This window comes from Haliaeetus leucocephalus, unplaced genomic scaffold (assembly GCF_000737465.1).
Source record: "Haliaeetus leucocephalus isolate CR32 unplaced genomic scaffold, Haliaeetus_leucocephalus-4.0 Scaffold495, whole genome shotgun sequence".
In the NCBI taxonomy this organism is placed as follows: domain Eukaryota; kingdom Metazoa; phylum Chordata; class Aves; order Accipitriformes; family Accipitridae; genus Haliaeetus; species Haliaeetus leucocephalus.
The window spans coordinates 347,047-363,230 of record NW_010972931.1 but is presented as its reverse complement, the minus strand read 5'-3'; the positions used below and the strand labels follow the sequence as shown (position 1 = coordinate 363,230).

Sequence of the window (16,184 nt, the reverse complement as noted above, 5' to 3'; positions counted from 1 at the left end):
TTTTAAAAATCTTACAGCAGTAGAAATGAAGCTATGTTTTTTTCCATTCAACAGTTAAAGGCTGGCACCAGGTAGTGTCTTTTGTTCCTTTCTTGGTGCCAACAATACTAACCAGAAGCATTGGTTGTTGAACACTGTGTGTCTCTGCAAGCATACAGAAATTTCATCAGAAAGATTCTAAAACATTTCCACAATGCAAGACTTTGACTCAAAAGTGTAGTGTAAAGCAGAAGTAAGTGACCTAAACATCACCTTCCCTGTAGGATGAGCAAGTCACTCCCAGATCACACAGCTCCTTGTCAAGGGGAAACTGTCCACACGGACCAGGACAAAACACTCATGGAGCAATCTGAGTCCCAGCTCACACCCAAGACAAGTTCCAGACATTTACAAGACAAGTTCCAGACATTTATATGTCCTTTGGAGGCAAGTTCAGTCTATAGGCTATGTACAAATCCCATTGACCTTTCTAACAACTATGCACATAAGGATTTTGGATCACCTTAGTTGCCTGATGTTGTAATTTCAAGAGCAGATAGTTGGATTGTCACTCCATCTGTCATCAGACTGCAGATAAACTCTAACACATGTGCTGGGCACTCAGAGAAGCAAGCAAAACACAAGGCTCTAGCCAGAGTTCCTGAGGGTACATCCAAACTGAAGAAATATGACCAAGTGGCTGTTTTAACACTGAGCCCATCCCAGGTGACACTGTATAGAAAAGCAGCACTAAGACAAAAAAGCAGTCACTGAGCCCAGGTTTTTGGGTTTTTTTTGTTTGTTTGTTTGTTTTTTTGTTTTTTTTTTACTTTTTATGGGGATGGAAGACAAACAACTAGTTCATTTACAGGCTTTAGATATAAACGGCTCTGGCTTGCATGGTAGTAGAACCAGAAGGGAATTTTTAAGTTAAAGAGTATGAAAATTATAGATCGTAGTACCTCCAACATTAGGCAAACACTTAACGGGAACTTCTTAGAATAGTTTGGGTTTATTTACCTTGTGACCATGTTTCTATCTAAAGCCTTTTTTAAGTTTTTGTTGGATCAACATCCTAAATACCTTAGATATTTGGGGAAATTTTATCCTTGTATATTTAGCAAAGCTGTAAATATATAATTAAGATTAGTAATACTAATCAGTGCACTAATTTTGTTTTCCATTGTGTCATTTGACAATTAAGTAATGCTACCTTCCTCACAAAGGAGATTATATGACTTGGATGTGTATAGTCCGTTATAGTTAGTAATTGTCAAATGAAGTAATTAGTATGGCATCTGACACAGAAAAGGTGTAACAATAGAATTACGTTCTTTTCCATGACAGATGCAATGTTTTGTGATTTTCTAATTGCACCTCCTAAGAACATACAACATAGTTAGCAAACTATTAGAATAATTTAAGTGTACTACTAAATGCTTTTAGTGTACTTGAAGTAAATGTTCTACCATACTGGTCCATAAAAGATTATTAACAGAACTTATTCGACAAATCCATAATGCCAGTTCCTAACTGAGTGTCTTAGGCTTTGACTAAATTGGAAGAAGAGAGTTAGTATTGGTGGGAAGAGTAGGTAAGTATAGCAGTGGGAGATACTGTACTATGATTAAGTGCCTAGACTGAAACAGGGAAAAGTTTCAGTACTGGTGCTGGTATAATACATCACCAACTTCTAGAACTATATTCATAAGGCATCTCTCGTATTACATAAAATACATGAAAATTAGCAGGATTCCCTTTTATGAAGAAACTGCTAACTCTCTAACAGTTTTCCCATAGACTTGGTAAATTAATTCACTGCCTGAAGTAATGAAAACTGACTCAATGAGGGTTCCATATTCATTGCCAGTCCCACAAAAGACAGAAAGAAAGAAGTTCTCTTCTAGCTGCCAATTTTGTTAATTTAATCCTGCCCTCATCAGAGATGCCAACCAGCATAGCACTTTGCCTAAAGCACATATATTTCCCTCAGTTTTCTTCCACTGGGTTTCTAAAGTAAACCTGGCCAAAACTCTGCACCGATTGGCACTCAAAGACAGTGGATAGTTATTCCAAGGAGACAAAAACCAAACAAACATTGTATAATTCAGACAGGAAATGTGCACTTGCTTAGGTCATGGTTCCAGTATTACGAAACATACTCCTTTTTCTAACTTCTATTTATTGCAGCTGTTTGCTCTATCTTGATTTACATGATGAAATCTTTGGGGTAGACAATATGTAAACCTATGCGTCTGTGTTAACCAAAGGAAATGAGATCTTTAGATACTATCTCAACTAGAACTATTTTTATTAAAAAGGAAAATAGTGTGCAGTTCCACACTGCATTTTATTTCATTAAAACAGATTAAAACATGAAAGGGATTGGATTTGCTTTCCTTCTTGATTTACGTTCAGAAAGGAAGAGAGCTTAACCTAAGCACAGTGGCAGTGGAGCAGGCCAAATGTTCACGTAGTCCTGGATATTTAGGGAAAAATATTGAGGAATACTTCCACTCTGCCTCCTACCAATTCCCCTCTCAGCTTCCAGGGCTCTGCCCATGGGGAAGCTCTTGACCTGCAGTCTGTGTCTCATCTCTGAGTTTAAGACCTCTTGACTGATGTTTCCTCCTCAAGTCTCTGTTACCATGTCCTGGTTTCAGCTGGGATAGAGTAAATTTTCATTATAGTAGCTGGTATAGTGTTATGTTTTGGGTTCAGTATGAGAAGAATGTTGGTAACACAATGGTATTTTCAGTTGTTGCTCAGTAGTGTTTAGACTAAGTCAAGGATTTTTCAGCTTCTCATGCCCAGCCAGCAAGAAGGCTGGAGGAGTACAAGAAGTTGGGAGGGGACACAGCTGGGACACCTGCTCAAACTGGCCAACACGGTATTCCATACCGTGTGACATCATGTCTAGTATATAAACTGGGGGGAGTTGGCCTTAGGGGGGATCACCGCTCGGGAACTAACTGGGCATCGGTCAGCGAGTGGTGAGCAGTTGCACTGTGCATCACTTGTAAAATCCAATCCTTTTATTATTATTATTATTATTGTCATTTTATTATTGTTATTATCATTATTAGTTTCTTCCTTTCTGTTCTACTAAACTGTTCTTATCCCAACCCCCGAGTTTTGCTTTTTTTTTTTTTTTTTTCAGATTCTCTCCCCTATCCCACTGGGTGGGGGGGAAGTGAGTGAGTGGCCGCATGGTGCTTAGTTGCTGGCTGGGGTTAAACCACAACATTCCAGAACTCATTAATATTTTTAGCATCTCTAAAACTCTGTGGCAAGGAGTTTCACTAGTTACTAGCTATGTAAAAAAATACCTAATTTTATTTGTTTTGAACCTGTTTTCTGGTCATTTAAGTTGGCATAGCTGGTTTTACTATCATGAGAAGTAGCAGATACAAAGAGGTAAAAAAACAACACCCAGAAAACAGGAGGTTCACACACCAAATGTGCACAGAGCTAAGTTTGGGAATTGTATGTTCCTCTTATTTTCTTACATACTTTTGCCTCTTTGCTTCATTAATTATCCTCATGCCACTCCATTGTACATATTCTCTTCTGAACTGAAGTATCCCCCCTCATAACATCTGACTTTGGTAAGGGACTTTAAGTAAGTTTATTGGATTTCCCTATATACTTTATCAACAGGGCCACCTTTACACATAATTTTCATCAATTCCTTCAAATACTCTTTTTTGTAAATAGATTTCATATCTTGTGACAGGCCAAAAGCACTCATGGTTAATGGCAGATCCAGCAGGAACTGTAAAAAAAGCTAGGAAAATGCGACCTGGAATGTTAAGGTTGATTTGGCTGCATTCACAGTTAAAAGGGAAAATGTTACTATTTTAATAACAAAATGTAACTCAGAAACTCACAGTTTTGCATGTGTTGTTAATTCTACTTAGTAAGAAAATAATCAGCTCATATAGTTAAAAGAGAAATTTTTGAGAACATGTCCAAGGAGAATTTCAGTGCACAGATGGTCACTTGCAGTTATTAATTTTCTGCCAGTACTTAAATGTGAGTGACAGCATTTAAGTGCTTGAATGTGCCATTTGGGGGGGGATCACTGGGCTTCTCACCCTCCAAAAACAACTCTTGCTAAGCAGTGGGTGAAGTAAATAATTTTATGCAGTCTATAAAGTCTTATTCTAACAGATAGAAACACTAGCATATTGAAACCAGGAGATATTTAGCAACAAAATAGGAGGGTGGGGGGAAGTGTTCTATTATTTTCTCCTGCAAGTGAAAGTCCAAACTCAAGTATACTTAAAGAAAGAAAGAGAGAGAGAGAAAGGGAGAAAAAGCATGACTATCTTGTCTGCGTGAAAAAGAGGATCTTTGTCAAGTAACCTTTATAGGCCTTGGTACAGCTTAGACTAGACTGATTTGATTGTTATGTCTGGGGATTCAGCCTGGGGAAAAAATAGAGAAAATGAAAGCATCCTTATTGATTACTCCATCTCCTTTTGTCTTTTGATTTAGTGGTTCAGTTTCAGAGTCTGCCTGGGATATATAAGGCATTTCAGGAAGACTGCCTTGGTGAAGGTGAGCTGACAGCTGAGAGGTATTTTTGAAATGCACATAGCTGAGAAATGGAACCAACATTGATCTGCACTTAAAGGACATAATATGCACTGGTTTATACAGCAAAGTTGGTCGTTAGGTCCGACTCGTTTATTACAGTACCGTAAATCAAAACAGTGGCAAGGCAAACAGCAACAAGGGGCTTATCTGATTTGTAAATTCCAGTATAAATTTAAACTGCAGAAAGCTTAAATTATGATGACCTGTTATTCAGATTACATTAACAATGGGGCAAATAGCTCATTACCTCACACTGGTATGTTAAATACCACTACTAGGTAAAGTTGTGACTTCTGGCATTTTGCTAAGACAACATATTTCTGATTTACTTATTGATATGTTAATTCTTCCACTAAATTAAAAAAAAGAACTTTCAGTCTTTGAGAAAGTTTGGTGATGGAATGTTACTCATCAAAAATCACGACTATCAGTACAGCTGACAGTTCAGAGATATAATTCATGTGAAGCCCTTCATTACATTAGAGCCCACAACGTAAATATTGATGTTACCAATAAAAGCACCTAGAAATTCAGTATTACACATTCTTGGTATAGTTTCAGCTGAAGGTCAGATGCATTGACCAACTGCACCCATAAAACACTTTTCTTCCTCAAGGCAAGCTTGCAGCGTGCAGCATGGAATCAGCCTGCCTCTCCTCTCAGGGTGCTGCCAGGCAGACAGTCCCTGTGAAAAGCAGCTGAGAATAGCCACATTCATGTTAGGCACCAGAAAAAAAGCAATGCCCCAGATGAGCAGAATTTTTCCAGAAGAGATCAGACTGCCAGTGTTCAGGGAAATGTGTTAAACAACCTTCAGATAAAGCCTTCCACTAGGATTTTTTTTTCAGTCATACAAAACCTAAATCATTTTTTTTCTACCTTCTGCCTGAACAGAACAGATAAGCTTTTTGTCTTATAGCACTCAGATACCAAGACATTAAATAGCTCTTAGAAGAGACTCATGTGTCAAGGCATTGTAGGATTCTGTTCAGCTGCAAAATTGAAACTGGGAGATAAAGTAAAATACTTGATATGATCAAGTGCTAATGTTCACAGTGGCCTTTGCTGAGCATGTGTTCATATAATTAACAACTGTATTATACTGCTCATGCAGAAAAAGACAGATTGAGTGTTGCACGGGCATAATAGTAAAATTCAAGAGAAATGAATAAAAAGTTTTCTTTCTTTCACAGCATCACTCTTGTCACATTTGTGTAATACAGTATTCTCCCTCAGCTTCCACTGAAAAATCTCACCCGTGTTGATTTCTTCTATGTGCAAAAGCTTACTTGTGCATACTGTTTTCCCCTTTTACTCCACTTTCTTAATTCCAAAACAGTATAGAAAGTAAGAAAAAAATCAAAGGTCTCTCGGAATGATATACATACAGATTTTCTTAGAGCATTGTTTTTGCCAGAAATTCAAGTACGGATTCCAAATTCTTTAGGATTTTTTCCCTTACACATTACTCTGAGCCTTTTCTTCCCATATGCCTTCTTAGGCTCACTTTGACCTCATGTTTTCTTTTTTTCACTTCCGACCTATTATCTCTACTCTATTCTCTCAGTACTGCCTTTTCTGGAATGGTCTAAGGCTAATTAGGATTGGGACAACAATACGGTATGTGTAGTCCTAGGAAAAGCTACTGAGCACAAAACATAAGGGAATGGGCAATACCTGACAACGCATGACAATAATCAATCAAGAAGACTTGATATTGGAGGGAAAGATAATTTTTCTATGACTATCCTGACATAAAAGATTAAGATATGAACATGTTAGAGGTCTTTAAAACTGGACACATCTGTATCAGCTGTAATTCTCTCATAATATAAAGCTAGAGATATCTGTTTTGTTCACAAAAGGCTGTCTGTCAATCTCAATTAAATATAGAGAAGAGGTCTCTTCAGTGAGGCAGTATTTTTAACAGCTGCATTTTCCAGTATAACTGCACTTATGAGCTGCTAAAATAGCTACTGTGTCTGAGTAAAGATATGAACCCAATTCTTTCTTGACTTTGAGCTACATACGTAAACTACTGATGAAAAGGAGCCTAAATTACAAGGCTCTGTATGAGATTCATACCAGGGCAAACACAGAATATTAGCTTTTTTTTGCTCTAAATTACTTGGAGTAGCAGCTGTTTCACACTGGCTGTGAACTACATTGCTGTTACAACTTTTGTTACCCAGAGAAATCAGGACGTCTGCCTTTACCCTCTGTTTAACATAGATCCTGTATTCAGTGGGACCTCCTCCACAACCACCAGCCTAGACACATCACCCAAACAGAAATGATTAAGCCTAGAAGTGAAAAATTTCATGTTCAACTACCTGTCACATTTTACTGGTAACTCTTTTTCCACCCTCCGGGTCTGATTCATCTTTCAGTTATGTAAATAATGGGAAGATTTATCAAGTTAAAGGAGTACAATCAGTGAAACATTGTGGTGAGTGAGAATAAAATCAAGCCCCCTTGTTTTAAATTTGGGAATCTCTGAAGGTAGCAATGCAGAGATAGATGGCTTCATACTTCACTTACTTTAGACTCACTTAATTGATATCAGACTATTAAAATGGCTCTCAAAACCTGCCAAACGATACTGTTATATGAAATTCTTATTTTTGAGTGCCAATAAAATCTGATTAATTTAAAAGCCTGATCCTTTAACAATTTTCATAAAGCATAAATCACAAATGACTTCTTATAGAAGCTACTAAATGTAGTAATAGCACAATCTAAAGAACAGCACCAGCAGTTTTAAGATCCTATTTTTTCTTATTCAACTTAGGAAGACATACTAGTCTACAAATAAACTCAGTGTGTCATTATTTTGTACAGTAACACTATCATCAGATTTTATGTAAATACACATCATAAATCACTGGAAATGTCAATCTATGATAGCTAGGTAACAGTTCCATGAGATAACAAAAATGCAAGTGTCTTTAAGGATTTTGCTCAATCACTGTTGAAATAAGGAGAGTCAAGCACTTGCATGGAACTTTTCTGTTTTGGCAGGGCCAAGCAGTTTACTGTCATAAGGATGCAAAACCAACCTGACTGGACTAGTTCCTTGGCCAATGTAAATCAAAGGATCTCCACTGACTTCAAAAGAATGTGTCAATTTACATTACTTGGAGAGCTGTCTATTTGTTCATACTTTTAGATTAAATGTCATTGCTATTATTAGGAAAAGGTCAAACCAAGTGTCTATGTTACCAAAAAAAATATGTAAACAACCATGGAAGGCTAAAACACACGTTAATGAAAAGCATACTCCTTACCACTCACAGCTTAACTTTCAGAACTAGGCACATGAAACTTTGACCTTAACACATCTTCCTACTAAGTGCTTCTTCAGAGGGCAAGACAAACATTTTTTTTCATTTTGAAAAAATGTGCTTATTATTCTGGTTGTGATTTTAATGCAGCTGCCTTGATGCTGCTTCCATGTCAGTTTTTTGGTGTATGGAACTTTTAGAGCTATTGTGATAAATTTTTATAACTACAACAGCACTCCCTGAAAAAATATTTACCTAACAAGTATAGAACAGATTTATAAATGAAATTAGATGTGTGGAGTCCACAGTCAGTTCCTAACTCTATCACTTTAAGTCCTAGTAGGTTTCACAAAATCTTCATTGTGCTGTTATCTAACCACTGCGTGCCCGCATTCCTACTGAAAAGTCCCAATAGTGAAGGTATTCAAACCACTTAACTTTGGCAAATAAATTGAGTCTAAGTAGAGGGTCTGATGATGAAAGAAGAGCCTCCAGGGAGTTATTCAGAGTATTTAGGTTAGGAATTTAAGCACTGCCCAAATAGTCTTGATCCCTTCTTTAATGACCACATTTCTATCATTGGGCAGGAACAAATTTGCCTGCATCAGAACACTACTCAACACTTCCATAGACTTCATTTCCAAATGAGGAGCCACAAAATAGACCTTCCCCCCTTTATATTGCTGTAAAGGACCCTAATGTGGTTAAAGAAGCCTGTGCATGCACATTCCAACCTCTCATCTGTTCTGGAAAGTTCAGGGCATATGACAGAGCCAGCAAGTCTTTTTTTGGTGACTTGGAGACAAGTCTTGAACACACCTTTTAAGAGTGGAAATTTTGGAAAAATAATAATTAAAAGCCAGCACTGTATTGTGCCCATACAATCTACATTCATGAGCTCATTCCAAATACCATGCTTTGAACAGAGACAAGTGGCAGCATGTCAGATTAAACACAGAAGGGCCAATCTGTCAGATTATCCCTTTAAACACACACCTATTTCGCTTGCTTTGGGCTGCAGGTGGTTGTGGAGACAATGTGAAAATGAGGGAGTATCGGAAAGCAAAGGGTGAGAAGCCTATTTAAACAGAATCGATTATGCTTTTCCAGTGAACATTGCAGGAGGGGAAATGCAAAACATTCATCCTGTTTTACAGCCATATTTAGAGACACTTAGCATGTTCTGAAATTTTGAAGAAAAGAAAGGAAAAAAAATATATTTGATTATGATTACTAACCAAAAACCATAGGGTTTCTTTTACCAGATGCATGCTGGTATCCACAGTATCTACATATATGGCACAGTATCTACAGGGAACCTATACTGTTCTGGAAAAAAATCTGAAAGCAATGAGACAGCCAACTAAAACAGCATTAAACACTTATGCTGAGGTATCTGAATCACTCCCTTCTTCATGAAGTGCTTACAATGAAGATACAATTTAGGAGCCAGAATTAGGTAGCCCAAATACTGCATAATATGATACAAAGTACAGATTTTATACACTAGATACTGCATTCAGATTCTAAGTTGTCCTCTGAAAATTCATCACTAGAAAGTGAACTGTTATTTATAGCCAGGAGTTGGAGAAGCCATGCGGAATTTTTTGCTTACTCTTTTTCATTAATTGTGTGTAATCCATCATTCAAACAACTTACCCTCCCAGCATAATGCATAACAGTGAAGGTGGAGCCCTGATCCTTTGGGGCAAGGTTACCATTTCCATCTTTTGTGGAGGAGTATACTGCATTTGTGTCTGATGTATCCAGGAAGGACTGAATGCGTTTAGAAAAACTCTGTTCCACTGACCAAATAGATTGGCTTTCTTCATCCAGCATTGACAAAAAGCCTGACGGTTTCTGAAATGAAAAATAGATTTTTCTCGTCTTATACAGGAGCAATAGATTTTCAGTTGTTCCTTGTAGAGTAATACAGCTTGTAATTTAGTAAACAGAAACGTGTATCACCTCAAAGAAAAGGAAAAAATGGTTAAAATATTCCGATAAGTCTCCAAGGCTAGGTACATCAGATAATTCTGCAAGAAATGTAGGGAATACTATTTCAGTTGCCAAAACTAATGGTATCTTTTAGGAAACTGATTGGGCTACTTCCTTCTTAGAATTTATACTCCAGAAGTCAGCTCCAGGCACAAAAGGAACTGTCAGGCTTACAACAGAGACTCGTCAGTCCTACAGCTGCATTAAGGACGTTGCATGATACACAGATGCTACGCATGGATCAGTAGGGGCAAGGAGTTTCTGTAACGTCTCCTTCAACCCTGGACTGTCACACATCTCTGTTAGCCCTTGAGCTAAGAGGGCAGTTACGACAGCTCACTCTATGGTCTCTTTGGACCCATAACCTTCTCTACAGATTCATGAATCAGAAAATGCAGGCAAAAGTTTGTACTAGTCTAACATGTAGAGACTGTGTATAAATATATATGGTGTAAAATGGATCTGGAAAATACCTGAAAGAAAAAATCCAAGGCTGCAGTATGGTTACCAGGAGAATACACAGTTTCCATGGCAACTCCCTCTTGTACACATTCTGCTTGCTCTTGTAGGAAAAGCACTTCATTGATGTACTGGTGTATCTTCTCATTGGTCATGTTGACACACAGCTATTGTATAACCAAGAAAAAAATGAGTATTAGAAGTTTACTGCATAATTCATCGGTGTAGGTTTTACTGCATGTCTAATATTGAATTTGATGAAATGTCAATCCACAACATGTTATCTCTTGGTAGACCATAGATTAGCAAGACCCCCGCGAAATTTACATTTTAACAGCTATTAGCATTAAATTGGGAATAAACAGATTTCTGCCTGCACAGTTCATCGTGAATTCCACATAAGAATCATCCAATACCAGCATTGTCAAATACAGTGCAAATTTACAATAATTCCATTGATTGAAGTGGGATGACTCTATATATAAATTGGTACACTTAATACTCTTCTGCAGTTTATATTCAGGAAGATTACACAGATGCAATGTGCTTTTAGAAAAAATAACTACATATTTGGTTAAGATCCCAACTGTCTGGTTAGTTCAATATTAACAAAGACATTCAAACTCTGCTTCCACATATGATGTCACTGAAGTCTAAAGCAGTCTCTGAAGAACTCATTGTGTTTTGCCCAAATATGTTATAAACACCTACGGACATTTTACTAGATGCTTCTCTCCATTTTATTGATATTCTAAGGGAAGGCTGGCAAGAAAACGGTCTTCAATAGAATAGTTCAAAGTTTGAAGAGATAATTAATACAAAAGACTCTCAAATATTTTGACTGCCTTGTAGGAGGTATAGTGCCACTTTTGCAAAATAAATAGTTTAATAGGAACCTGATTTTCAATTAAAAACAGGTGGGAATTGTATTAGCTTATTTGGGACCTTTTGTATTTTATTCAAAACTCACGATCTCCAAAAAGTAAATATTTAATAATTTTGTGGAATAAATGTTTTAACTATTTTATTTCTATTAAAGTGCAAAATTTAGTGGAAAATTCTAAAATGTCCTCCAATGCTATACTACCTATCACTAAGAAATTAAGAAAACAGAAACTCCTAAAATGGTGGAAGAACCCTTTATATAAGGAATGATGCAAGGAATGCTTGCATGCAGTCTCTTTTCAGACTAAACTAGTCACATACTTGTTTTGGCCATAAACTGTATCTTCCATGAATGAAGTGTGTAAAAGCAATTCCATCAGCATGTTAAAAAATATGAAATATTTAGATCAAAACTACATGGCTTGACATCCAGATGAGGGAAAAGAACCCAAGTAATGTTTAATAGTTGCCTGAATTTTCCATTAACACCTCATGCTAGTACAGTCAACTTGCACTTGCTACATACTGAAATAGACTAGTATGAATAACAGTAAGAAGAAATAAAACAAAACCCCATTTTATAACCAAATGTGTGTTATTAACTGTCTTTACTAATGCTTGATAGTGCAGACAAAAGACAGCCTCAAGTAAATCCACTGTTTTTTAAAAGTGGGATTTCTAAAGATTCAGGTTGTTATTTTATCAACAATGAAAGTATACAACTGACTTACACTATCTACTTCTTTTCTGGAAAAAGACAGCTTTTTAAACTTTGTGGCAGGCAAAATGTGCTTTACTGATCACTTTTCCAATTCTAATTACAAGATTTCAGAAGCTTCGTAACATCATTTTAGAAGACAGACATAACATTACAGGCTTATACTTCACAGGGTATGTAAAGGCTTAAAATGATGCATGCTGTGTATACCTTTATTTGCAAATGAGTTAGAGAACCATGTTGTTTAACTTTACACAGGTATATTTTACCATAAGAAAAGTTGACAAAATCACTATGAACTCAAGCTTTTGTTTTATCATCTGCCAATCTCCTAAAATACATAAAACCAATACATGTACTCAAGGACCTGGCTGTGCAGCATATTAAACTATTCAAGAAGAATTAAAAAGATCTGATAAATAGCACTGGTTTTAACTGCCAAAAGTAAGAGGTGTATTATTTTGTTAAAACTCATACATAACATGCTGGGCTGGTAAAGAAAAAAAAACATTTATAAATTCCACTGATCAGTATATTATGGCATACATTGGTGTGCTTTTTAGAAATATAAGGAACGCTGTCATTCAGATCGGCAGATTTGCCATAATGACAGTAAAGTTATGCAAACCAGACCAGAAAGCGAGCTCAAGCGCTTATACACACTGCAAGCTGCTCCAAAGCTGCACTCTCTAGCAGTGGCTGTGAGTAACAGCTCTGTAGAACGTGAACCAGCAGACCAACCACGGGCTGCTGAAAAGCAAGACATTCTGACCGTATCTTTCTCCATTTCAATGTTTTATACAACCTGCTAGGAAAAAGTAATAATGTTCAAAAGCTTGACACAGGTTGGCATAATAATTAAAACAGCTGAAATGTAGGAATCAGATGAAAATGAACTAAACTAGCTTTGCTAACACAACTTTTTTGCTCCACGTCATATGAAGTATTATATAAAACAATGATATATTTTCTGTCCAAAGATATGAAAAGTTCAGAAACTACATTTTTTAAGCATGTATTTAATTGTACCCATGAAAATTAGGTGGAAATACAGTAGTAATAAAAGAAAATACAGTGACATTTTTGCCTAAAACAAACGTTGTGGGAATACCTTTAAGCATTGTGTATTTGCTTTACCTTGCAGCATTACTCGACATTACCTATGGTGGTACTTCTCATTAACCATTGTTAAACTGTTCGTTACATGCCTCTTACTGGCTCCATTGCACGTCTCTTCTGTAAGAAATCTTCCTACCTGTCTTCCTTTCTAATCCTAACTCACTGTTATGTCTTAGTTAAAACAAATACACCATCTATTTGTCCAACTCTTCATTAAAAAGTAGAAGAAAAAAAAAAGTCTTGTTCAAGCATTTAAACAAACAACTTGAAGTATCATCCAAATGGCAGAATTTAGAAAATAATATAGTGGCATTTGGTAAAAAGAATAAGTATTCATCACATTAGAAACAGTGTTAGCTTGATCTCTCTTCTTTTACTACATTTGACTGATTAGTACTATTAAGTATACTCCAAATTCAAATTTAGGCAGAAGACCAAAATTGTACTGTGCTCTGTAGACAGAAAAGCACTTTTGACTAATAAAATTTTCCTGCTCTTCACTTTATATAAATAACTATTTGAAAAAGCATAGCCAAAAAAAGGAAATTTGTGAAAAGAAAACTTGGTGACAATCAGTGAGGGAACGATGGATGTGAACACCCTTTGGAAAGCTCATTTACATCCTGTGGTCATGCAGAAGGATTAGCTCTCTCAAGGGATGTGTATTGAGAGCATGGAGTAAAGCTCACGGCTGTCACATCAACACATCTATCAAGTCGTATGTTATGGGCCAAGATGATGAAGCTACAACGCCAAGTTTAATTTGCAAGGATGTGCTCTAGCATTTCTCAAAAATGTAATTCTAAGACAGTGGAAGGCAGAATCATCTTCCATTTACTGAGGTTGGACCCAGAAAATATTTTTAAACCTAAGGTTGATGGATCACTTTTTTCTCAGAACTATCTTCATCACTGTTTCCCCTTGTACCTGCTACCCAAACATTTCCACATCCTTTTCTTTATGTAGAGTACCAATCAGAATATTTTTAATAAATGTGTAACAAAACCAGAACCCATTACATTTCTTCCTTTGCTTTTTAGGGGCAATAGGACCTAATACAGATTTCTTGTTTTCCTTGCAGTTCCAACAAATTCAAACATAGTCCTTCTGCCTCTCTGTCAGAAGAACTTTATTTCACTGGGAGTTCATGTTGTCTCTGGGGTCAGTTGCCATTAGCTGATCTCTGTTCCTCTAATAAACTAAAACAGAACCCAGTGCTATATTAAAATTTTATTATGGGTAGCTGTCATCGGAAAAGCCTTCCACAAAGGAGGGTCCGAAAAGCCCCTCCAAAAGGGACACAATTTCAATACAAAGTGGAATAGTCCCTCAGCTGACTTTGTACATATAAAAGTATTAAACAAACAGGCGTAGTAACAACAGTCTTTCCTTGAAAGAATTTGGAATTAAAGATACTGAAATAGTTCCAAATTATTTTTTTGCTCATACTGCTGACTGTAAGTTAAAAAAGGGTGCTGCTGTGGAAAAGTAAGATAACAGTTAATAAATGTCCTTGTGCAGCATTTCACCAATCAATCACAAACTGAATCTAGCTGGGAATCTCAATTTTAGATAAATTATTTTATTTTTGGCCACAAAGTGTCTACCATAAAAGAATAAACTAAAAATAAACATTTTAACATCAGGTACCTGATAAGCCAACTTTAAAACTGAGTAACACTGGTTTTCCAGTGGCTGACTGGAATACCGGACGGACAATAGCATCCTGCACAAATGGAAAAAAATGTGTGCAGACTGCAAAAAAGACCCAAGGGACTGAGAAGGAACAGGGATACACTATGACAAAAGCCATACAGAGTGTAAGACCCACAGGAACTGGGTCGAGGAACAAATTAAAACATAGGGTCGCCGGGTCCCTGAGGGCAGGAATAGGCTTTTCCAGCCTGGCTCAGCTTTCCTTGGGACCCCCACCCAGCCCCTGCCCATGGGCCCAGTCCCAGCAGACACCATGGCAGTGACAGCTTCCAGCCCCATCTCCAGCTGCTCCTGAGAGGACCCCAGCCCCGGCTCACTGCTTGCCGTATCAGGGCTGTCAACAGGCGCCATTACTGGCCCTGGTTCTGCCCACTGTCCTCAGGCCCTGCGGGATGGTGCCAGTGTGGGAGGGCATGGCCGGCACTCGGGTCCTCCCAGTGCCCGGCTCTCTGATGCCAAGGATCGGCTGGCTCTGGCCGCTCCACAACAAGGATATGAAAACCCTCCTGTGCATGGAGGCTAGCAAAACTCTGACTTTAAGGTATCACGTTATTTTTCCCTGTTAAAGGCTGAATTAAGCTAGTAAAGCACTGTCCCTCATCCTGTGGGGAGTAAGGAATGCCCCAGCACTGAGAACTGCAGTGGGAGGTTCTGCATCCAAGTCCCTGCATAGTATCAGAGCTCGGTGTGCACCAGCACAGGCTAGTAAAGACAAGCAGACCATCCATCTGTACTCTGGACAGGCAACAGCAAAGAAGGCCGACTTCTTCTGCATAAAATAAAATACTGGAATGCTTTTTCAGACTGCCCAAATGCAGACACTTGTGTGCGTGACCTCCCATCTGCTATCACGGAGACTGCAATGACTGTAGAAAAGTTAAGTCGTGTAACTTTTATCTAGTTGTAGCTATCCATCCACAAAACAGGCAACACGAGCTTATATTTGGATAGCTAGAAGTGGTCTCATGGCTGAGGCAATGCAATTTAATACAAAATATTCTGTTATGACTGTTTTGGCTAGGAAAGATCAGATGACAAAATTAAACAAAGTCTCAGCAGGATTAACTAAAGAAATAACACACTGTGAAGTTAAAACCTACCACACCTAATCATAAAAGTAGGTGAAAACTCCTGTGAGCACAGCTGGGTTGTACAAGCTCTTCTGCTTCACCATAGTGACTCTGAAGTCCGGAGTGGGGCAGGCAATGCTCTCTGCTCTCGGAGCCAGCTGGCTCCTGTAGCCAGAGATGTGCTGCACAGAGCTGCCATGGGGGCCATGCCTCTCCCAACACTCTACTGCATCACATGGATAATGCACATTACTTTAATGGGTATAGAGTTGAATGGGAGTCAAGAAACACTTGCCTGTTTCCATGACCTGCGGAACTAATTCAGGTAAATTACTTGTATTTCCTATAAAAAGG

General features: G+C 37.7%; 1 protein-coding gene across 1 annotated transcript in view; it reads right to left on the bottom strand.

Moving 5' to 3' along the window:
• The window catches only part of MYO16 (myosin XVI), a 305,367-nt gene that overhangs the window by 93,278 nt on the left and 195,905 nt on the right, over positions 1 to 16,184 (bottom strand). Inside the window, exons 22-23 of the mRNA XM_010575622.1 lie at positions 10,337 to 10,489; positions 9,525 to 9,725 (exon numbers count right to left, since the gene is read on the bottom strand). Of these exons, the coding sequence (XP_010573924.1) occupies positions 9,525 to 9,725; positions 10,337 to 10,489 (354 nt within the window). The remainder of the gene's footprint in view (positions 1 to 9,524; positions 9,726 to 10,336; positions 10,490 to 16,184) is intronic.